The sequence below is a fragment of the Erinaceus europaeus genome, chromosome 17, assembly GCF_950295315.1.
Source record: "Erinaceus europaeus chromosome 17, mEriEur2.1, whole genome shotgun sequence".
NCBI lineage: Eukaryota > Metazoa > Chordata > Mammalia > Eulipotyphla > Erinaceidae > Erinaceus > Erinaceus europaeus.
In genome coordinates, this window is record NC_080178.1 from 11987675 (window position 1) to 12011430 (window position 23756).

At 48.8% G+C, this 23756-nt stretch overlaps 1 protein-coding gene across 7 annotated transcripts in view; it reads right to left on the reverse strand.

Annotated features, from left to right (window-relative positions):
- Positions 1–18665, reverse strand: part of SLC22A8 (solute carrier family 22 member 8) — a 34949-nt gene extending 16284 nt beyond the window's left edge. For 4 of the 7 annotated variants that reach the window (XR_009545578.1, XR_009545577.1, XM_060176347.1 and 1 more), the window contains exons 1-3: positions 18539–18600; positions 17503–17879; positions 300–403 (exon numbers count right to left, since the gene is read on the reverse strand). Coding sequence is in view for 5 of the 7 variants with exons in the window: in XM_060176347.1 (XP_060032330.1) it covers positions 300–403; positions 17503–17838 (440 nt within the window). In the remaining 2 variants the exon portion in view is untranslated. Of the gene's footprint in view, positions 1–299; positions 404–924; positions 977–17502; positions 17880–18538 lie in introns of those variants that run through there. The other 3 variants (XM_016189675.2, XM_060176349.1, XM_016189674.2) reach the window with 3 other exon arrangements.
- Between the last annotated feature and the right edge of the window lie 5091 nt (positions 18666–23756).

A 23756-nucleotide genomic window follows, 5' to 3' on the forward strand; every position in this document is an offset into this window, starting at 1 on the left:
GGTCATAGGTCTAAGCTTTTCCTATAACTCACCACTACACAGCTCTGTCTGAACCCCTTTGATACTCTTGCCAGGATTCTGAGGAGACTAGAAGGTTTTGGGACTGAGAGGAAGTCAAAGTTCAGAAAGGGATTAGGGTTTCCCTGAGGCTACACAGCAAGGAGGCTCTGTCCCTCCTCCCTCAGCTCATTAGTTCTTTTTTTTGGGGGGGGGGTTGTCTGTTGGACAGTGGGGTATGCATGAGTGGGAGCAGAGAGGGGTGGGGCTGTCTCTCCCCTTAGAAGGTCCCCATGCCTCACCTGTCAGAGAGGTCTCCCAGCACGAGTCCCCCAATCAGTATACCCGCCATGAAGACCGACTGGGCCATCTCCTTCAGCTTGTTGGAGCTGCACACCAAATCCCACTGCACCAGAGAAAGGGAGTGCCGGCCCTCAGTGAGATAGGCCATGTTCTGTGCCCCCCGAAGCCTACCCATGTGCTTGTTCACTTTCCTAGGACCCTCGCTGGACTTCCCTGGGCCTGGTAACCCAATTCCCAGCACCCAAGCACCAGGTGCTCAGGGCTCCTTGGGTCTGCCTGTGATCCCTGACCAGACATCCCTCGAGCGTGTCACGTGGCATCCAGAGTCAGCTGGACGGTCTTGTGAAGCTTCTCCCTGCAGCTGGGGAGCAGGGGGTTTGACATGGTAACATGACCCCCTGGTACATTACTGCTGCCACCTACTGCCTCCCTCCTTAGACTCTCTCTTCCATGCACTCAAGTCTTTTCCACTCAAGCTCTCCTTCCCCTCCATACTCACTCCATTCCTCACGTTCCTTCACAGTCAAATCTCTAGTGGTATAGGAAGGGGAAGGGATGGAGCAATGGTAGGGTGCAAGTCTTGCATGCCTAAGGCTCCCGATTTGATGTCTGGCTCCAACATACCTGAATGGTGCTCTGACTCCTCTCTCTAGCTTCTTCCCATGTGAAACTCAGTCTTACAAGAAATAAATAAGATAAATCATATATATATACACACACAGACACAAACACACACACATGTATATATATATATGACAACTATGAACTCCCCAAAGTAAAAAATGTTTATAGTTATTATGTATATATGTATATGGTTATAGTTGATATATATATATATCAACTATATATATATATACATGTATATCCCCTCCCTCCAAAGTAAAATCTCTTTTTAACCAGAAATAAAGAGGTAGGAGGGAAAGAGAGACAGACCAGAGTATTTATCATTTGTAATGCTCTTTCCCCACTTATCCTTTCTTGCTTCCCCCTTTTTGCTTTTTATTTATTTATTTATTTATTTGTTGGATAGAGATAGAGAAAAATTGAGAGGAGATAGGGAGATAGAGAGGGAGAGAGACAGCAAGATACCTACAGCTCTGCTTTACCACTTGAGAAGTTTTCTCCCTGAAGGTGGGGACTGGGGACTTGAACCTGGGTCCTTGTGCACTGTCATGTGTGCATTTACCCAGGTGTGTCACTACTTGGCCCCTTTTCTTTTAAAAAATAGGTAAGAAAACCCCACTATAGTATTTAATTTAAACTATGTTTTAATTTTATTTAAAAAAAAAGAGGTGGGGAGGGAATGATGCCAGAGCACTACTCAGCTCTGGCTTATAGTAGTGCTGGGGATCGAACCTTGGACCTTAGAGCTTCAGGTATAAAGGTCTTTTGCATAACTATTATGCTAGCTCCCTAACTCTCTTGCCTATATTTTTTCTTTAAAAAAATTATTTATTTATTCTCTTTTGCTGTTGTTTTATTGTTGTAGTTATTATTGTTGTTGTTGGATAGGACAGAGAGAAATAGAGAGAGGAAGGAAATACAGAGAGGGGGAGAGAAAGACACCTGAGAACTGCTTCACCTCCTGTAAAGGGACTCCCCTGCAGGTGGGGAGCCCTGGGTTCAAACCGGGATCCTTCCACCAGTCCTTCCGCGTTGCGCCACCTGCGCTTAAGACGCTGCGCTATCGCCTGACTCCCTCTCTTTTGTTTTTGTTCCCAGGGTTATCACTGGGGCTCAGTGCCTGCACTACACCTCCAGCTCCTGGAGGCTATTTTTCCCCTTTTGTTGCCCTTGTTGTTTATCGTTGTTGTTGTTATTATTGTTGCTGTCATTGCTGTCGTTGTTGTTGGATAGGACAGAGAGAAATGGAGAGAGGAGAGGAAGACAAAGAGGGGGAGAGAAAGACACCTGCAGACCTGCTTCACTGCTTGTGAAGCGACCCCTCTGCAGGTGGGGAGCCGGGGGCTCGAACCGGGATCCTTACGCTAGTCCGTGTGCTTTGGGCCATGTGCGCTTAACCCACTGCGCCACCGCCCGACCCCAGCTTATATACATTTTGTCATCCCTGGGGCTTCACCATTCTGGGTATACTTCCCCCCCTTTCTTCTTATATTTACCCCCTTTTCTTTCTCCCTCAATGTTTTCCTGGGGCTTTTCTGGGGTTTTCCTTTCTTTTAATCCATTTTCTCAGGAAATGCCATCTGCAACATCCTAAGACCTCAGGTACCATCTTCTGATGAAGACTCCCAACCTTTCTGCTGCCTTAAGATCAGGAGATTCAGCCACCAACTTGAAAACTCCATTGGGATAATGTCATGTGGGCTTCCCAGCATCCACAGGGCAGGTCACCCCTGTGCCCCCTTCCTGTTAGGTCTTGTTCTTGGTTATTGCTAGCCCTTGATTCTTCCTCTCCTACTTCACAACTGTTTGCTCCTCCAGTTCTCAGCTTTTGAATATTTCTTGGATCTATTCTTTTAAAGAACTTTTTCCCCCTTTTGTTGCCCTTGTTAATTTTATTATTGTAGTTATTATTGTAGTTTTTATTGATGTCATTGTTGTTGGATAGGACAGAGAGAAATGGAGAGAGGAGGGGAAGACAGAGAGGGGGAGAGAAAGATAGACACATGCAGAACTGCTTCACCGCTTGTGAAGCGACTCCCCTGCAGGTAAAGAGCCAGGGGCTCGAACTGGGATTTTTACCCGGTCCTTGTGCTTTGCGCCATGTGCGCTTAACCTGCTGTGCTACCGCCAGACTCCCTAAAAAACTTTATTATTATTAATTAATTTATTTATTGGGTAGATATAGCTAGAAATTGAGAGGAAGGGGAGATAGAAAGGAAATGAGACAGAGAGACACCTGTAGCACTGCTTCTCCACTCGTGAAGTTTTTCTCTTGCAGGTGGGGACCGGGATCTTGAACCTGGGTCCTTGTGTATTGTAACATGTGTGCTTAATCAGGTGTGCCACCACCTGGCCCCAACCCTATTCTTCAGTTTCAGATACTTCTGTTTTACTGCATGTTGCACTTAAGTTAATAATAATGGTGATTGTTTTTCAAAAAAAGCTTTATTTACATGTGTTTGTGTGTGTGTGTGTGTGTGTGAGAGAGAGAGAGAGAGAGAGACAGAGGACATCAGGGCACCACTCTGGTACATGTGATGTTTGTCAGGGACTGAATTTGGTAGCTTATACTTGAAAGTCCAACACTGTCCACTGCATCGTCCCCAGACTGTAAATGGTGACTACTTATGAAGGGTTTGCTTTGCACTGGCACTGTTGGTTTTGAGTGAACACTTCCTAGGCTTTCAGGTTCTCACTCCTCACAACCATTCTCTGCTAGAGTTCCATCACCACCTCCAGTTTACAGGGAAGGAAACCAAGACCCGAAGAGGATTTCTAGAATAATCTGTACACACACACACACACACACACACACACACACACACACACACACCACACACACACACACACACACACACACACACACACACACACACACACACACACTGGGGACTGCTCTGGCATATTTTTCTCTCCTGTGTGGTACTTGGATTAGAACCCAGGAACAGAAGTCAGGAATGAAGCCCAGGGCTTCACATGTCACTTTTATGCTCTACCACTGAGCCTCCTCCCTGCCTCTCCTTGTAGCTGTTCTTTTCTTATAACCTGAGTGGTTTTCTCAAGCACCGTCCCGTTCAGGTTTCTGTCTTGCCTAGCCCTCTTACAGGCTTCCTCCTTCCCTTTAAGAGAAAATTCTTAAAGAAAAAAAACACTGTTGACACAGGTTTGTGAAATTCTTTGTGCTCTGACCCCTGCCTACCTGTCTGGTTTAATCTCTTACTAATCCCCAGCAGGCACCTTTGTCCAGCTAACCCAAATTACTGGTGTAATGAAGTGGAGAATTTTACTCATCAGAGAGAAGTCATAAGTCTATTTTGCAAGTAAAGCAGTGTGTCTCTGTGTGTGCATCAGTGTGCAGAGAGACAGTTCACATACCCCAGGGAGCTCATCCCACTTTTCTCTGCTGGAAAAGTTGAGGTGGGTCTGCCTGGCCAGCATGCCCAGTGGCCATTCTGGCTGAGAGGGGAGTCTTCAAGGTGTGTGTGTGTGTGGGGGGTTATGCAGGAAGGTGGGTGGCGGGGGGAGGTGACTGACAGTGGGTGCTTAGTGGGACTTCTGGCATGCTGTGGAAAGCCCTGTTAGGAACCTCTAATGACCAATGTCTTCCTAAATTTCACCCTTCCCCCCTCAGAGTAAAACAGCACCTTTCCTGGGTGGCCCCAAAGCTCACTGGGGCCGTGGTGTTTTTATGAAACTGGGTTGGAAGATGTATATGTGACTTATACCTTGGTTCCTAATTACTCAGCTTTTCAGATTTATTATGAGGGTGTGTGTTTCTGTACACACACACACACACACACACACACACACACACACACACACACACCAGAGCACTGCTCAGCTCTGGCATAAGGTAGTGCCAGGGATTGAATCTGAGGCCTCTGTATCCTCAGGCCTGTAAACCCTCTGCTCTGATAGGCTGAGCTATCTCTGACTCTCAGCTTCAATTATTTATTTTATTATATTTATATATTTATTGGGTAGAGACAGCCAGAAATCAAGAGGGAAGGAAGTGATACAGAGGGAGAGAGACAGAGAGACACCTGCAACACTGCTTCACCACTCGCAAAGCTTTCCCCCTGCAGGTGGGGCAGGGGGCTCAAACCTGGGTCCTTGCACATTATAATATGTGCGCCCAATCACGTGTGCCACAACCTGGCCCCCTCAGCTTTATTTAGTTGAAAAGGGAATCTCTGGCCAGGACTTGTATGTATTTTCCCTTCCTGTGGTTAGTAATGATCACACACCAGAGTGACTCTGGGGGCTGTGGGTTAAAGATGGGGTTGGCATTACTCTGGGTCCCTGAATGATTCTCCAGAATAGGAAAACCCCTACCCTGAAGTGCTCATCTTGGGACTGTTGTATGAGAAAGAATGACTTCTACATCCTTTAGGCCAGGGAATAATTGTAGACTTTTTTTGGTTATGGTGGTCTCACTTGTTTTGCTGCATCCTACAAGAAGCCTCAAATGGAAATCTGTTTTCCTCACAACCGTTGTGTTATTTAGTGCCTTAAAAAATTGGGAGGCTCACTAGGGAAAGAGAGAGGCAGGTTGGGAGTATGGATCAACCAGTCAACGCCCATGTTCAGTGGGGAAGCAATTACAGAAGCCTTCCACCTCCTGCATCCCGCAATGACCCTGGGGCCATACTCCCAGAGGCATAAAGAATAGGAGAGCTTTCAAGGGAAGGGATGGGATCGAGAGTTCTGGTGGTGGGAATTGTGTGGAATTGTACCCCTCTTATCCTGTGGTCTTGTTGATATTTTTTATTTTATAAATAAATAAATAATAAATAAATGAAACTGGGGGCTGGGTAGTGGTGCAGCTAGTAGAGTGCACATGTTATCAAGTGCAAGAACCTAGGTTTCCACTTATAACGGAAAGCTTCATGAGCAGAGCTGCAGGTGTCTTTCTTTCCTCTATTTCCTCTTTTCTCTCTCCTCTCTGTTTCTATAAAGAAATAAAAAGAGGAAAAATCAATTTGGACAATGGGAGATAATGTATTTGGTGGGGTATGTGCCTTAACTCTGCAAAGAAAAAAAGACAGTTTTCCCAACTATGACACCATCGCCCCAGACAATAACTTAGGTCATCTGCATATTAGATGCCAGGCTCAGGCAAAACCTAGTAGGGTCATGGGCCCCTTGGAATATACCTAAAATAGACCTACTAGCTTTTTCCAAAACAGAGACCTCAAATCTTCATCTGCAATATTCATGCCTTTAGGTTCATGATTAGTCAGCAATTTGTTCTGCTTTATATCTTAACTCTTTTTCAGCCACCAGGTTCCTGATGCTACCATGATGCCAATCTGACTTTCCTGGGCAGACGACCCCACCAATGTGTCCTGGAGCCCCACTTCCCCAGAACCCTGCCCCTCTAGGGAAAGAGAGAGACAGGCTGGGAGTATGGATCGACCTACCAACATCTATGTTCAGTGGAAGCAATTACAGAAGCCAGACCTCCCACCTTCTGCACCCCATGATGATTCTGGGTCCATACTCCTGGAGACATGAAGAATAGGAAAGCTATCAGGGGATGGGGTGGGATATGGAGTTCTGGTGATGGAAACTGTATGAAACTGTACCCCTCTTATCCTATGATTTTGTCAATATTTCCATTTTATAAATAAAAATAAAAAAGGAAAACAGAAAAAAAAAGCCTTAGGTTTGAGTCTTGGCACCATCTGGAAGTGTCTAGCATCAAGTGAAACCCTCTGGAAGATGGAACAGTGCCGTGGTGTCTTGACCTCTCTCTTGTTCTCCTCTCTCTATATAAATAGCAAGTGTGAAATAAAAAATATGAAAAACTTGGCAGGGAGAAGTGATCTTATGCATGGGTAATGCTCTGGCACTAAACAGACAAGAAAAATAGTCATTCTTCACCAGAGGGTCAAAGTTGGACCTGCTTGGATTAGTTTAAGGCCCAACTCTTGAGTCTGAAACGGGCTCTGCTGGGTCTTGGCTTCTACCATTGCAGCTGAGATCACATGGGCTTCTGAATGACTTTCTACCAGACAAAGGTGCAATTTATAAGAAATGGCATTCCTGGAATAGACTTCGTGTCTTATTTAAATCATGTCACAATTCCTACAATGACCTACATGCTTCTGCTGGATCTTCTGTCTGTGTCCCCAGATTCTCTGCTCTCAGCTGCTGTCCTCCTCTTCCTCACATCCAGCACTGTCCTGCAGGCAAGTCAGGTATCTTAGAACCAGGCAGATGGCATTCTGGAACATTCTTCCTTCACATGGCCACCTGTCTTTTTTTTTTTTTTTTTTGCCTACAGGGTTGTTGCTGGGACTCAGTGCCTACACTACAAATCTACTACTCCTGGAGGCTATTTTTTCCTTTTTGTTGCCCTTGTTGTTTATTGTTGTTGTTATTACTATTACTGTCGTCATTGCTGTCGTTGTTAGATAGGACAGAGAGAAATGGAGAAAAGAAGGGGAAACAGAGTGGGGGAAAGAAAGATAGACACCTGCAGACTTGCTTCACTGCTTGTGAAGCAACCCCCTGTAGGTGGGGAGCCGGGGGCTCGAACCAGGATCCTTATGCCTGTCCTTGCGCATCCTTATGCCGGTCCTTGCGCTTTGTGTCACGTGCACTTAACCTGCTGCAATACCACTTGACCCCCAACCACCTGTCTTGCTCTTCATCTCCTCCTGATCTTTGCTCACATGTTAGCATCTCAGTGAACACTTGCTTGACCACCCTTTTAAAAAATGACAACCCACCCTGAGGTTAGGCGATAGTGTAGCAGGTTGAGCACACTCTGAACATGTGTGAGTCCTTGGGTTTGACCCCTGGTGCCACATGGTAACGTCACAGACAGCACCACAAAACCCACATGGATGGTGGTGTCGCTCCTCTTCCTAAGTGTACAGAATTAAAGAATTGGTTTGGGGAGGCCCATCAGTGGCATTGCACATTTGCAAGACCCTCTGTTCACTCTCTGGAGCTATATTAGGTCGCTGTACAACAATTTATATCTATGTCTCTTCCTGATTTGTTTTTCTCTTTTAAAATTTTTTAAATTTATGTATTATTAGATAGAGACAGAGAAATTGAGAGGAGAGGGAGAGAGAGACTGAGAGACACCTGCAGCCCTGCTTCACCACTTGTGAAGCTTTTCCCCTACAGGTGGGGACTGGGGGCTTGAACCCAGGTCCTTGTGCATTGTAATGTGTCTGCTTAACCAGGTGCACCACTGCCTGGCCCACCTGACTTAATTTTTTCACTTGCAATTTTAAAATAAACATTTTTGTTAGTTTTTAAAAATATATATTTCATTTAAATTATATGTAAATATACACATACAAATATATATCTTCAGAGAGAGGGAGAGAAAAAGAGAGAGACCAGAACACTGCTTATCTTTGGTTTATGGTGGTGTGGGGGACTGAGTGCCTCAAGCATGAAAGTCTTTTTGTGGGGGCTGGGCGGTCGGTCATGCAGCGGGTTAAGTGTACTTGGCGCAAAGCGCAAGGAATCTGATTCGAGCCCCCGGCTCCCTACCTGCAGGGGAATCACCTCACAAGTGGTGAAGCAGGTCTGCAGGTGTCTGTCTTTCTCTCCCTCTCCCTGTCTTCCCCTTCTCTCTCGATTTCTCTCTGTCCTATCCAACAACAATGACAGCAATAACAACAATAATATTAACAACAATGATAAACAACAAGGGCAACAAAAGAGAAAAAATAGCCTCCAGGAGCAGTGGATTCATAGTGCAGGCACTGAGTCCCAGTGATAACCCTGGAGAGAAAAAAAAATAGAATAGAAAGTCTTTTTGCAGAACCATTATGTTACCTCCTCCTGCCCCCAACTGTATTTACACCATCAGATACAAAAGCAATTTTCTACCCTTTCTTCCTTTCTTTCTTCCTTCCTTTCTTTCTTTCTTTCTTTCTTTCTTTCTTTCTCTCTCTCTCCCTTCCTTCCTTCCTTCCTTCCTTCCTTCCTTCCTTCCTTCCTTCCTTTCTTTATTTCTCTCAAGAATGTCTTCTTCATGAGGGCAGGTCTGACTTGCTCACTATGGTACTTTCTAGGTCTGTGCCCAACAGGTAGTAGCTGCTCAGTAAATACTTGCTGGACTGAATGGTGCTCTGCCTGCCCCTGCCCCCCTGCCCCCCACATGTGGTCAAGGGTTTCTAGGCGAAGGATGTCAGTGGGGGTTGGGTCTAGGCCAAAATTTCTGGGGCAGGGCTCTCTGAACCTTAGCCAGGAGTCAGACCAAGGTGGGAAAAGGGGAAAAAATGCCAGGAAGGGGGTGAGGGTACTCAGGGTAGGTTGGAGTAAGCAGGTTGGAACTGTGAAGTAGGTGTGCTGGGAGGTGGGCAGTCAGGGATGGAGGAAGACAGGGACCAACTTCTGGAAGGGTCTATTGGGCAGGTTCTCTGCTTCTCCAGCAGGGACCCATGTGGGGCTACAGGGCTCTTATGGCCCTGGAGACAGGCCAGAAAGACTCAGATCCCAGAGAAGAATCACAGGGGGCTTAGAGGGAAGGGCCTACTTATTCAAGGCTAGACTCAAGCCTCTGGTGGTCACAGTCCAGAGCCTCAGGAACCCCAGACTCAGCAAGGCTGAGGCTAGGTGGTGCAGGAGTTCTGGCTACAACTTCTCTCTAGGAGGCCAGAGCCCCCAGTCCACACTCCCCACACTTTCCAGACTGAAAAGAAAGGCCTTTGTTTCCTTGTAATGTTCCAATAAAGCTCCTTCTGAAAAATTCCAGTCTTGTCTCTGTTGAACCCAGAGAAAGGAATTTGTGGCCACCTTTGCCAGGAAAGCTTAGGGGGTCAGAAGGGGGGAGGGACCCTGGACTTTGCCAGCTCCTGGCACCAGCTGAGTCCTCTGCTCTCAGCCCCTTCTAGCGGGGAGCTCCTTATTATCTCATTCTAGAGGGGACCCCTAGGTCACTGCTTGTGAGGGCAGAGCTGGTCCTATGCTGTTTCTACCTGAGAAGAGGGGTTGGGCTGGGGTGAGGGAAGGGGACTTACTGAGCTGGGACAGCAGTCTCACCTTAAAATCTTTCCCCCCTCTCTTTCTTTTCTCCCCCTCTCTTTCTTTCTTTACTTATTTCTTATTAAATTTTGTGGAGCTTAAGTCTCACATGTATTTCACCCCTTCTCCACTGACTTTTTCATTCAGATAAAGGAGAGAGAGACAGAGAGAGAGAGAGAGAGAGAGAGAGAGAGAGAGAGAGAGGAACTGGGGAGACGCAAAAGAACTTTCATGCCTGAGGCTTTGAGGTCCCAGGTTCAATCCCCAGCATCATCATAAACCAGAGCTGAACAGTACTCTGGTAGCAAAGCAAAGCAAAGCAAAGCAAAGCAAAGCAAAGCAAAGCAAAGCAAAGCAAAGCAAAGCAAAGCAAAGCAAAGCAAAGCAAAGCAAAGCAAAGCAAAGCAAAGCAAAGCAAAGCAAAGCAAAGCAAAGCAAAGCAAAGCAAAGCAAAGCAAAGCAAAGCAAAGCAAAGCAAAGCAAAGCAAAGCAAAGCAAAGCAAAGCAAAGCAAAACAAGCAAAACAAAACAAAACACCAGAAAGACAGATCCTATAGCGTCGGTATTTCCCCCTATGTGGTACTGGCTTTCCCACTTGACCTATGCTCATGGCAGAGTGGGTACTCTGCCTAGTGAACCACCTTTCTGCTCCCACGGTGGGGGGCATTTATTTTTAGCTGAGAGAGACATATACATCAGGGCACCCCTCTAACACTTGTATGCAGTGTTGGGACTCAAACCTGGGTCCTCACACATGAGAGGCCAGTGCTCTACCTCTGAGCTATCTCCCTGGAGCCTTGCTTCACCTTTCTCATTTTCTGGTAGGAACTAGGTTCTCTTCTGGGTAGGTGGGGGGGGGAGTGTCCTGAGTTCTAGGGCACATCTCCATAGATCCCAGCAAGGGCAGCAGCAGAATGGAAGGCTCTCAAGGCGCCAGGCCCTGTGCTCAGAGCTGTCCTCAGGCCACCTCCCTCGATTAGGTCTGTGTGATGGATGAGGAGATGTGGTCTTTTGGGGACTGTGCCAACACTAAGGAGAGGCAGGGTCAGGACGTGGACTCTGCGGCTTTGCTTCCGGCTCCAGGTCCCACACCTGGTTCACCTGGGAGCCTGGCCTCTTAGCAGGGTCACTGGGACCAAGCTGGCTGTGAGACGCCTCTCCTTCCTCATCACCCTGTACCTTCCTCATCACCCTGCCCTCCCTGGCCCTCCGGAGACCCCCAAGCAGGTAAGGTCCAGCTAGGGTTTCTACCACATGGGGAAACTGGAAGCCATATTCCCCAAGCAGGGAAGAACTGACTTGCCACAGATTGAAGCAACCAGAGATGGTTCTTCCTTGCTGGGAGGCTGGTCCCAGGGCTTGGTGGGGTCCTGCCACCTCCCTGGTTGGGCAGGGGCCCCTTCTAGGGGCTCTCCTTGCTGAGAGTCCTTAGGGAACCAGGGGCTGATGCAGACCTGACTCGGGAAGGGGGTGGGGGGAGAGTGCAGCTCCTTGAGGCAAATCCCTGCATTCTACCGGAAGGCACTTGCACCTCACCCTCACCCTTGGACCGGGTCTCACTATCCCGCATGACTGCTTAACCGGATACAGGACGGCAGGGTCTGTTCTTGGCCTGCCACTATGCAGGGGAAGTCACTTGTTCCTCCTGACAGGCTCTGAAGGGATCTGCCTGCCTTCATCCTGCACTAACTGGGTTCTTACTAAGCACCTAGTGCTGAGATGGGGGGTGGGAGAACGGGGGACCCATTCATGCCCAGACACTGGTGATGCCCCTTGTCCACAGGGCCCACAGCCCATAGTCTCCAGGTCCTTAAGGGCTCTAAGGGATGAGGGAGCATGACTACTTGGCTCTAACCCTTGACTCCACCATTTAAGAACTGTCGTGCTTGGAGCCGGGTGGTGGCACACCCAGATGAGCACACGTGTCACTATGCGCAAGGACCTGGGTTCAAGCCCCCGGTCCCCGCCTGCAGGGGAGATAAGCTTTGTGAGTGGTGAAGCAGTTCTGTAGGTGTCTCTGTCTTTCTCTCTATCTCCCCCTTCCCTCCCAATTCCTGGCTGTCTGTATCCAATAAATAAATAAAGATAATAATAATATAAAGAACTGTTGTGCTTTGAGCCTATGACCTGCCCTTTATATTCTCATCCATAAAACTGGGATAATCAGAGACAGGGAGTAACATGCTGCCTCCTATGCATGAGAGCCTGTGTTTGAGTCCTGGCACTACAGGGGAGACCACGAATAGCACCAATCACCAACGTGGATGGAACTCCACGGATGGGGAGCCATGGTGGGTGGTGGGGTGCTGATGTTTTGGACTCTCATCCCCTCTCTCCTTCCACCTCCCACTTAAAGGGAAAAAAATAGGAATACAGCTTGAACTGGGCGGGGGTGGGTCAGCGGTGTGGCACGTGCATGAGGGTGGGATTGGGCTGGGAGGCTGAAAATGAAAGTACTGACCTCAGAGGGTGTTGTGAGGGTGAAAGGGGTTAATGCAGTCAAGTGCTGACAAGCACTGAGGAGCTGAGAAGTGTGTCATTTACACAGACAGTACACACCTAGGCAGGGTGGTGCAGTCTATGGACACCCGTTTCCTTCCTTCCCTTTCTCCTCCCCTCTCCTCTCCTCTCCTCTCCTCTCCTCTCCTCTCCTCTCCTCTCCTCTCCTCTCCTCTCCTCTCCTCTCCTCTCTTCTCCTCTCCTCCCCTCCCCCCTCCCCTCCCCTTCCCTTCCCTTTCTCTTTTCCTTTCTCTTTCTATCCTTTCTTTCTTTCTTTCTTTTTTTCTTTTCTTTCCCTTTCTTTCTTTCTTTCTTTCTTTCTTTCTTTCTTTCTTTCTTTCTTTCTTTCTTTCTTTCTTTCTTTCTTTCTATCTTCCTGCCTCCAGGCCTATTGCTGGGGCTTGATGCTAGCACTACGAATCCACCACTCCCAGCAGCCATTTCCCCCTTCTTTTCTTTTCTTTTCTTTTCTTTTCTTTTCTTTTCTTTTCTTTTCTTTTCTTTCTTTTCCTTTTTTTTTTTAAATTTGATAAGACCGAGAAAAATTGAGAGGGAGGGGAGATGGAGAGGGAGAGGGACAGACACCTGTAGATCTGCTTCACCCTTTGTGAAGCATCCTCACTACAGGGGGGTGGTGGTATCAGGGGCTTGAATCCAGCTCGTTGCTGGGTTTCTTGTGCTTAGTACCATGTGCACTTAACTGGCGTGCCCCAGCCTGGTCCCAAGACCTCTGTTTTCCATGTGATCTGACCTTGACCTAAACATTTTTTTCTTTTTTTAAAGATGATCGATAGATAGATATTACAGCAGCACCCAAGCTTCCTTTTGTGGTTGAACTTGGTCACCAACGTGGTAAGGTAGCACACCGCACAAGTGAGCTGTTTGGGCAGCCCAAGGGAAAGCTCAAAGTGATGTGTGGATGTGTACAAATTGCTTAGGGCCTTTGGTTGGTGGTTAAGCCCGGTGAGTGAGTCATGAGGCTGTGAGGTCCTCACTGTTCTCTGCAGGAGTTCTGCTTGTCTATCTGGGTTCTGTGTTTTGCGGAGGACCTGATGTGGTGGCTTTCACTCCAGTCTGCTTTCCTGGGGGACTAGATGTGTCACATTTGGACACTTTATCATGGATGTTGAGGCATCTTTGAGCCTGCCCCACCCCATGATCTTTGATGCCCCTCCCCTAACACCCCCTCATCAGTTCATTTAGCATGTCGTTTCTTTTCTTTTCTTTGCCTCCATGGTTATTGCTGGGGCTCAGTGCCTGCACTACGAATGAATCCACTGCTCCTGGAGGCCATTTTTTCTCTTTTGTTCCCCTTGTTTTTATTGTTGTGGTTACTATTATTGTTATTATTGCTGTTGTTGTTGTTGGATAGGACAGAGAGAAATCAAGAGAGGAGGGGAAAGACAGAGAGAGGAGAGAAAGATAGACACCTGCAGATCTGCTTCACCATCTGTGAAGTGACTCCCCTGCAGGTGGGGAGCTGGGGGCTCGAATTGGGATCCTACACCAGTCCTTGTGCTTTGTTCCATGTGTGCTTAACCCACTGCGGTACCGCCCGGCCCCCACCGAATAAGCTTCTTAAGCTCTCTGGGCTTCAGATTCTCCATCTGAAAAATGGGCTTACAGTACTAACACCTTTGAAGGAAATATATAAATATGGATGCATAGGAAGGCTGACAGTGCTGATATTTACAAAGTGCTCAGAACAGTGCCTGGCACATAGCAAGCACTTTTAAGATAAGTATTCACTCAAGAAATGAGCAATAGGGGGCCGGGTAGTGGCACACCTGGTTAAATGCACACATTACCATGCACAAGGACAAGGTTCAAGCCCCCACTCCCCATGTGCAGGAAGGATGCTTCACCAGCAGTGAAGCAGGCCTGTAGGTGTCTATCTTCCTCTCCCTCTCTATCTCCCTTTCCTCTCTCAATTTTTCTGTGTCCTATAAAAAAAATCAATGAATAACAAGGGAAAGGGAAATAGCATAATGATTATGCAAAGAGTTCCTCATGCCTGAGGAACCAAAGGTCCCAGGTTCAATCCTCTGCACCACCATAAGCCAGAGTTGAGCAGTGTCATGGGGGGAAAAAAGAAAGAGTAAAAGAGAAAAGAGAAATGACTACTAAACATGTAGACTCTGTATTCAGATAGTTCTGGATTAAAAATCTACCTCTGGGGAGTTGGGCGGTAGCACAGCGGGTTAAGTCCACATGGCGTGAAGCACAAGGACCGGTATAAGGATGCCGTTTTGAGCCCCCGGCTCCCCACCTGCAGGGCAGTCACTTCACAGGTGGTGAAGCAGGTCTGCAGGTGTCTGTCTTTCTCTCCCCCTCTCTGTCTTCCCCTCCTTTCTCCATTTCTCTCTGTCCTAACAACGAAGACATCAATAACAACAACAATAATAACTACAACAACAATAAAAAAACAAAGGCAACAAAAGGGAAAATAAATAAATGAATAAATAAGCATTAAAAAAAATCTACCTCTGGGGGCTGGGCTGTAGTGCAGTGGGTTGAGCGCACATGGAGCACAGCGCAAGGACCGGCGTAAGGATCCCGGTTCTAGCCCCCACTTGCAGTGGGGTCGCTTCACAAGTGGTGAAGCAGGTCTGCAGGTGTCTTGTCTTTCTTTCCCCTTCTCTGTCTTCCCTCCCTTCTCAGTTGATCTCTTTCTTATCCAACAACAATGACAGCAATAACAACAATAATAGTAACAACAATGATAAACAACAAGGGCAACAAAAGGGAAAAAAATAGTCTCCAGAAGCAGTGGATTCGTAGTGCGGGCACCGAGCCCCAGCGATAACTCTGGAGGCAAAAAAAAAAAGGGAAAAAAAATGTCTACCTCTTGCCAGGGTGTATGCAGCCCTGGGAAAGCCAAGGGCATCAAGTCAAACCTCAGTTTCCTTAGCTGTTGACTGGAGGTAGTAACTAAGACTCCTCTTGCTCAGTAGGTACCCCCACCACACCCCAGCATGCCCAATGTAGGTTCTGAAGCTGTGCCAAGACTCCGAAACTCTTTGATGAGACCAAAGCAAGTTCTTGTCCTCAAGGGGGCTCATGGGAGAGTGAAAACATTACCTTGTGCTCACAGCTCAGATGCCACCTCCTCCAGGAAGCCTCACGGGAGCTCTGAGTTGACTTTCTCCTTTGAACCAACATGGATATTTCTCCCCGTGTCTCTTATGAGTATTCACTTTAAATTCCAATTCTGAAATGAACCAGCTGTGCAATCTGCACCCTCAGTCATCTTCTCTGAGTTTTAGGGGCTTTTTTTAACCCCTCATTTTAATCTGTAAAAGGGGGCTGGGTAGTAGCGCACCTGGTTGAGCACATGCATCACAGTGCACAAGGACCTGGATTCAAGTCCCTGGTCCCCCACCTGCAGGGGGATAGCTTCACAAGTGGTGAAGCAGTGCTGCAGGTGTCTCTCTGTCTCTCTCCCTCTCTATCTCCCCCTTCCTTCTTGATTTCTGGCTGTCTCTATCTAATAAATAAAGATAATAAAAATAATAATAAAATAAAATCATTAATTTGTAAAAGGAGATAAAATCACCTTTCTAGAGTAGACATGGTAAGCACCTCACAAGAGCCTGCGGAGCTTTGATTAATGCCACTTTTCATTTCCTAGAACTCTTCCTGCCTGGCCTTCCCTGACTGGCCAGTCGGCCTGTCTCAGAGGCTGACTTCCCTCTGCAGTTCCCAGACACACGGGTGAATGACTCAGTGAATAAACAGAGAAGTGAATGAACGGAAGGGACTAGAGGTGTTTATTGCACCCACACAGGGGTGGTCATCCTTCTGCTTGGGCCAGTCTCTCTTCCACACACCCTCCCAACTTGGGGTCTTTGCACAAGCTGGGATTATCCTCCTTTCCTTTGGTGCCTAAATATTTGAACTTTTTTCTTTTTCCTTGAGTGTTATCATTGTGTCTCAGAGTTGGCACTAGGAATCCACTGCTCCTGGTGGCCACTTTCCCCCCATTTTATTGGATAGGACAGAGAGAAATTGAGAGAAGAGGGGAAGATAGAGAGGGAGAGGGAAGACAGACACCTGAAGATCTGCTTCACCGCTTGTGAAGCAACTCCTTTGCAGGTGGGGAGCTGGGGCTCGAACTGGGATCCTTGTGCTGGTCCTTGTGCTGCATACTACGTGCACTTAACCAGGTTGCCCAGCTCTACCAGAGTACCACTTAGCTCTGGCATAAGCAGTACCAGGCGCTGACTCCGAGGCCTCGGGCATGCCCATTATGTGTCCTATTGCTGAACTGCCTTCTGGACCACTGGGTAATTTTTAATTTTTTTTTCTTTTGGGGGGAAGGTGGAGGGAAAGGAGTAGTCAGGGCCCCACAGAGGTGTGATTTCGCCACTCTGGGCTAGTTTTTCCTTTTGATAGAGAGACAGGGAGAGACCACACATTATAGTACTAGAGTTTCTTCGGACACCATCATTCCTCCCACCAGTGCTGGAGCTCAAACCTGGGATCAAGATCGTGATAAGGCACACACACACACACACGCACACGCACACGCACACGCACACGCACACACACACGCACACACACACACACACACACACACGTACCTGGTGAGTCTGGTCAGTTATCTATCTTCCCTCCTTGCTCCTCCCTCCAGTCTTATTTCTACTTCCAGGTCAGTTTTCTATGAAAGCCTCCTCCACTACCATGCCCCCCTCACCCACCTCCCACCCCCAGCCCCATACCCAGGCCAGGGGTAGGTGTGTCTAAACTCACAGCAGGATATATTTTGGAAGCCGTAGCTTTGTACTTCTTTGTGCTGGATTTTCATTAATTAATATTTCCCCTACCTGGCTGTGGAGTGAGGGTGGGGGTGGGGTGGCAAGGGGAGCAAGGGCAGGCCTTTTTTGTAGCCCCCAACCTCCATGACCTTGTCACAGCAGGACCTGTCATTTAGCAAGATGGAACCACACCACCTCTCAGTTCCCAGGCTACTGGGACCAAGTCCTTCACTTCTGCCTGCCCAGAACCCTGTCCCCTGCCCCAGCCCAGACTCCAGCCTGCTGCCCTATCCTCTATGGCTGCAGGGGAGGTGGGGGGGGGTACCTCAGTCACGATGGAATCCCCGGAGCTGATGTTGTAAACCCAGCCGTCCAGGCACGGCTCGGTGGCCCCCTGGGTGTGGTTGGGCAGGCTGGCATTGGGCGGGTAGGCAAAACGCAGGCAGCTCTCTGGCTTCCCATTCAGGTCCGTTGGGAGCACCCAGGGCCCCAAGGAGGCGTTGGGGGGTGGGTGGCAGTGGTGGGCGGGGGTGGCCGCTGTGAAGATCTGCAGCAGGTTGTGGTTGGCTAAGCCCAGGACAGGGAGACCCAGCAGAAACACGTTCAGGAACTGGAAGGGGCCCTTGCTGCCCAGGTGGTCCAGAAGCTCGGAGAAGGTCATGGCGCCAGAGCTGCAGGCAGGGCACCGGGCCCAGGAGAGGTCTGTGTGCATGTGTGCGTGAGGCCCAGGTGGGCACGTGGATGGGCATATGTGGGAGGGTGTGCCCGGCCCTGGGGTCTGTGTGAGTGTGTGAGTGTGTTGGGCCTGGGGGGCTGGGTGGGGAGAGACACCCCCTACAGATTGAGAGAGGAGATGCAGCGGCATGGACTCAGCTGCCTTTGTAGACGTGGTCATGGGTGTGGGTTTTTTTGGGGTGTGTTCAGGTGGCATACAAGGACAGAGCTGTGTGTGTGTGTGTGTGTGTGTAGTGTGAAGGCAGGTTTGTGGGTGTGAACCCATCCCTGCTTGGGCAAGCTGGTCACATACTCTGCCTTGGATATAGTTCTCAGGGTGGCTGGACAGGGGTGGGTGAGGGAGGTCCCTAGTTACCAGAGTGGACACAGAGTCAGTAGAGCTCAGGGTACCTGCTGGGAAAAAAACACTATCTTCCTACCCCCCGACACACACACATACCCAAGCCCAGAGCTTCCTGCCTTTTGACTGTACTCCCACTCTGGAACAGCAGAAGAAACCCAAACAGCCCCAGAAAGAAGAAATAAGGAATCCGGGCCAGTTGCAGTGAGAAAGAAGGGAGTAGTCTGAGGGGGCTTCCTAGGGATTTCTGGGTGGCTCAGATTGGGGCTCCCCCATCTCTCCTCACCTGGTTGGCTTGACCTGGCTCCCTCTGGTGGGGCTGGTGGACAGCGTGGCTGAAATCCTTGTTCTGCTTCAGATTCTGGCAGCTTCTGTCGTTGGGCAACTGAGCTCCAACACACTGTGTTTGGCCTTCTGCAGGGGGGCTTATATAAGGCATAAGCTGTTTCCCCAGGGTTAATGTTTGACTTTCTTTGGAGGATTAATGGCACCAGCTGGGAGGGTGCTGTGGACCCATCAAGCCCGGCTTTCTCAAAGAGCTGCCTCAGCAGAACCCTGCTGGACCTGGACCTGGAGGGGGTGGTCAGGTCGGCTCACCTAGGGAGTGTGAGTGGGGGTCTGGCCTGAGTCCTGAGGGCTTGGCATCAACTCTCAGCTGATATCTGAGACTCAGAGCTGAGAAGAGCCAAAGAGTGAGGTGCTGAAAATCTCTGGGCTCCTGCTTTCAACTCCTGAGAAAGGAACCTGGTGACAGGCCTCTCAGGAGGCCTCAGTGATAGCAGAAAATGCCTGCGTCTGTCCTTGAGGGCTCGGGAGACATCCAGGGCACCCCATCTGAGTCTTGGACTTGGGAGAACATCCCAACTCTTCTTTTTCTGCTCCTTCTCCTCCTGCTTCTCCTTCTCCTCCTTCTTTCTTTACAGTTGACCAAAGCACTGCTTAAGTCTGGCACCTGGTGTTACTGGGGATTGAACCTGCCACCTCTCAAAGACAAGTACTGTGCATCACCCTACCACTATCTCCCTGGCTCATCATCTTTACTTTTGACAGTCTCTTCTGATTGCTTTCCTGCAGGGACAAACTTCCGTTCCTATTTCTTGAATAAAAATATAGATGATACAAAAAAAAAAGCAAAAAAAAAAAAAAATCAAGCAGAAGTCATTCTGCTTCATTAGAGTTGGTGTTCTGGTATTTGTCCATCAAGGCCTCTCTTCATCAGAATCTGCAGCCGAGGTGCCGTTTTCTCTAAGCAGCCAGACCTCTTCAAATCCACCAGTAGCCCTGTTACTGTTCTAGTACTGTAGACGAGGAAACTGAAGTACGGAGAGCTGGGGCCAGGAGGTGGCGCACCTGGTTAGGTGCACATATTACAGTGCACAAGAACCCAGGTTTAAGTCCTTGGTCCCCACCTGTAGGGGGAAAGCTTCATTAGTGGTGAAGCTGGGCTGCAGGTGTCTCTCTGTCTTTCCCTCTTTATCTCCCTTTCCCATCTCAATTTCTCTCTGTCTCAATCCAATAATAAATTTTAAAAGAGAGAGAGAAAGGGAGAGAGAGAGAGAGAGAGAGAGAGAGAGAGAGTTTAGGCCACTTGACCACAGTTCCCCAGCCAGGAAGTGACATATCTCGGGGGTGGAGGGAGGGCACTGCACTGCTCCTGTAGCAAGAGTACCCAGCCTGCCATTTGCTACCTGTGTCTACCTCCAGGGTTGCCTGGGAGATGCCCAGTCCACCTGTTTGTGGGGAGTGAGGAGGTGTGCCTACCAAAATCTTCCCTTCCTTGCTGCAGAGGGACTTCTCAGTCTCTCTCTCATTCCCCCCCCTCTTGGGGCAACATCCAGCTTCCTGGGCTCAGGCTGGAGCCCCCACCCCTTGAAGTCTCCCTCTGACCTGCCTGCCCCCCCCCCACCCTGGCGCAGGTCAGCTGGTAACTGGGCCTAGCCCCTTCTCCCTGCCCCCACCTGGAAGCAGCAGTAATTGATGTTCTCAGAGGCAGGATGAGATCCGGAGTCATCAAAGGAAGATTAAATTATGCTCCCAGGCAGCCAAGGGGTTGTTTGAGGAAGGTTCTCAAACTGTGAGACTTGCAGAGAGCTGGGCCAGTGGTGCCCCAGCCATCCCCACCCCCACCCCCCTGTTTCTGACATTCACCCTCAGTGAGGTTTTCTGACTTCTAATTGGCTCTGGGAATGCTGCTTAAAGGAGCCTGGTGATTTCCTACTGAGGCCACTGGGTCCCAGCCAGAGCGGCCAGAGCGGCCAGAGCTCACAGGTCCAAGCTGCCGGCCCCGTATCCCCAGCTCCCAAAGACTGTGCTTGCTTGGATCCAGAATGTCTGAATGGAGAAGCTTCTGTTAGCTCACAGGAAGTGAGCAGATGCATTCCTATGACCTTGGGCCAGTCATCTGCAAGAACCTTTGTTTCTCTCCATTAGTGAAGTGGCTTAAAATAAATAAATAAATAAAGCAACAACAACAAGCCCAAACAGCAGAATCTTTTATTCAGGCAATACGTTGGGGTTTACGAGGTCATTATATAAAGCCGACCATCAAGGAGATGGAGGCTCTGGTTAAGGTGAGAGGAGGAGGAGGAGGAGGAGGTGGAGAGAAAGTGACCAGAAGACCACTCCCTGCAACTTAGCCTCTCTGTTGTCTTTTTCTTTGGATATATTTTAGCAGTTTTTATTTCTGCTTGGCCTCTCCATTACATCAGAACATACATTGTGCTGTATTTGCTGGATCCTAAAATCAATATGTTGGAAAAAGCTTGGAAGAAAAATCACAGTGAGAGGGTGCATTTGGGAAACTTAACATGCTCAATGCATTAAAAAATGTGGGACAGGAAAGTAGATTGCTTTCTCTCTTTCTCTCCCCACACTTCCTCCCTTGGGTTCTTTCTCCCTCTTCTTCTTTCTTTCTTTCTTTTCAGCCTGTTTCCTTTAAGCTGAATCGGGTTCAGTCAGTTTTTCTTGTTCTCTGCTGGGTCCAAGCCCAGATGTGTATTTGGAGCTGGAAGAACCCGAACAGCCATCCAGTCAGAGGAAGGAACTGCAGCAAGTGAAACAGGTGGGTCTTACTTCCTGTGAGCAGTGGGGGGATTCTGGGTACAGCCATCAAGTCACAGGAAGGAACTGTAGCAAGTGAAACAGGTGGGTCTTACTTCCTGTGAGCAGTGGGGGGATTCTGGGTACAGCCATCAAATCACAGGCAGGAAGTGCAGCAAGTGAAACAGGTGGGTCTTACTTCCTGTGAGCAGTGGGGGGATTCTGGGTATAGCCATCCAGTCAGAGGAAGGAACTGCAGCAAGTGAAACAGGTGGGTCTTACTTCCTGTGAGAAATGGGGGATTCTGGGTACAGCCATCCAGTCACAGGAAGGAACTGCAGCAAGTGAAACAGGTGGGCCTTACTTCCTGTGAGCATTGGGAGATTCTGGGTGGCTGGTCAGTTACAGAGGGGACACTGAACTTTATGTGCACCATTCATTTTTCAACCTGCTTATTTGTTCATCTGCTTATCAGTTCATCTTTCCTCCTTACCATGCATGCATTCATCTCTCCATCTATCTTTCCATGCATCCACCCACCCAAAGTGTCTCATGCTTTGTTTATATGATGAGTTAAGAGCTATGGCATCTGGCCTACTCTCAGGTCTACTTGTCTAAGAATACATTGGCCCAGAGACCATTACAACACAAAGATTAACTTCAGGGGCCAGGCAGTGGCATACCTGGCTAAGCACACACATTACAGTGCACAAGGACCCGGGTTCAAGCTCCCAGTCCCTACTTTCAGGGAGAAAGCTTCACGAGTGGTGAAGCAGGGCTGCAGGTGTCTCTCTGTTTCTGTCACTCTCTATGTCCTCCATCACTCTCAATTTATCTCTGTCTCTATCCAATAATACATAAATAAAACAATACCCCCCCAAAAAAACCCACAAAGATTAACTTCTTTGAAAGACTAACAGGAGAGGCCCATATAAGTTCCTGTGGTCACAAGAGAGGGCAAGAATGACTAAATTTGGGGATAGGTGGTGTTGCATCTGGTTCAATGCACATATTACTGTGCTCAAGGCCCTGGGTTCAAGCACCTGGTCCCCACCTGTGGGGGGGAGCTTCATGAGTGGTGAAGCAAGGCTGCAAGTGTCTCTCTGTCTCTTTCCCTCTCTACCTCTCCCTCCTTTCTCAATTTCTCTCTGTTTCTATCTCATAAGTAAACAAACAACCCCCCCCCCAAAATGGAATGACCAAAATTGAGGGTTTGCTCAATTTTGGGATTGTGGGATTGCTCAGAGAAGGTGGACTTTGTTGATTGGGAGGGGGTCACCAGGTGGAATTTCAGAAAGGCCTGTAGACCCAGGGGTGTGAGGGCAGGGTTTTCTGGGTGGGGGTGAGGTGGTGAGGGGTGGGAGATAAACTGGCTGGATTAATTTGGGTGGAACCCCTCTTTCCACTCAGGGACATTGCCGGTGGTCTCAGAGGGACTGTGGGCTTTAGGTGGGAAAGAGGGCACTCTTGAGGCTTGGTGCCTGCCTGCAGGGTCATGCTCACTGGTGCCTGAACTTACTTTGTTAGGAGTCTGAATTTTTTGCCTCTTGTGAAGGCTCCAGATGTTTAAGGGCCATTAGAGTCCTCCAGCTGTCTCTGCCCCAGGTGCTGGCTGTCACCTGCCCGTCTGCTCACTACCATTCCTGGGTTCAAGGCAGAAGCTGTAATGTTTTTTTTTGGGGGGAGCCCTCTCTGCTGCTCAGATTGTGGCTCTGGGTGGGGATGGAGAGACTTTCAGTAAATTTCCAAGGGCCAGAGGCTGAAACTCTAAGCCACCACTATCAGCTTAGGGACCCAGGTACAGCCCCAACCCTGGATGACCCAGGCAAGGGGTCATGCTTCATTCTCAAGCCCCAACTCCCCATCTTTGCACCTGCTGCACCAGATGATTGTGAGATATTCCCCATGGAACTAGGGAGCTCAGGGTAGGAGGGAGTGGGGGTCCCACAGGACTGAGTTTCAGTCACCATCCCATCATTTGCTATGTGTGGAATGTAGGACACTTGATGTCACCTGCTGCTGGGCTGTGCCTAGAATGTGTATGGCTCTGTGTTTCTTTCTGGGATAGACACACACACACACACACACACACACACACACACACACACACACACACACACACGGTATCAAAAGCCCACACAGTAATAGCATATAGAGTCCATATAATGCTAACTTGAAGGCCAGTCCTGGAGTGCCAGGTCTCTGAAAGGCTGAGCAAAGACAGAAAAAGAGGAGAAAGAGAAGTTTGTGGGAAAAGGGAGAGGAACTCCTTTGGCCCAGAACCCCCAGGTTGGAAGTTATTTTGAAGTCCTTCCTGGGCACCCAGCCTATGTCCTGGGTCCTGTCCATCACTGCCAAGCTCAACACGTTGCCAGGCAGCTTGGGCCCCAGCACCCAGGACCCGCCTAGAAGGGGGAACGGCAGCGAGAGACGCCCCCTGCTGGTGTCTATTGGGAACTGCAGCC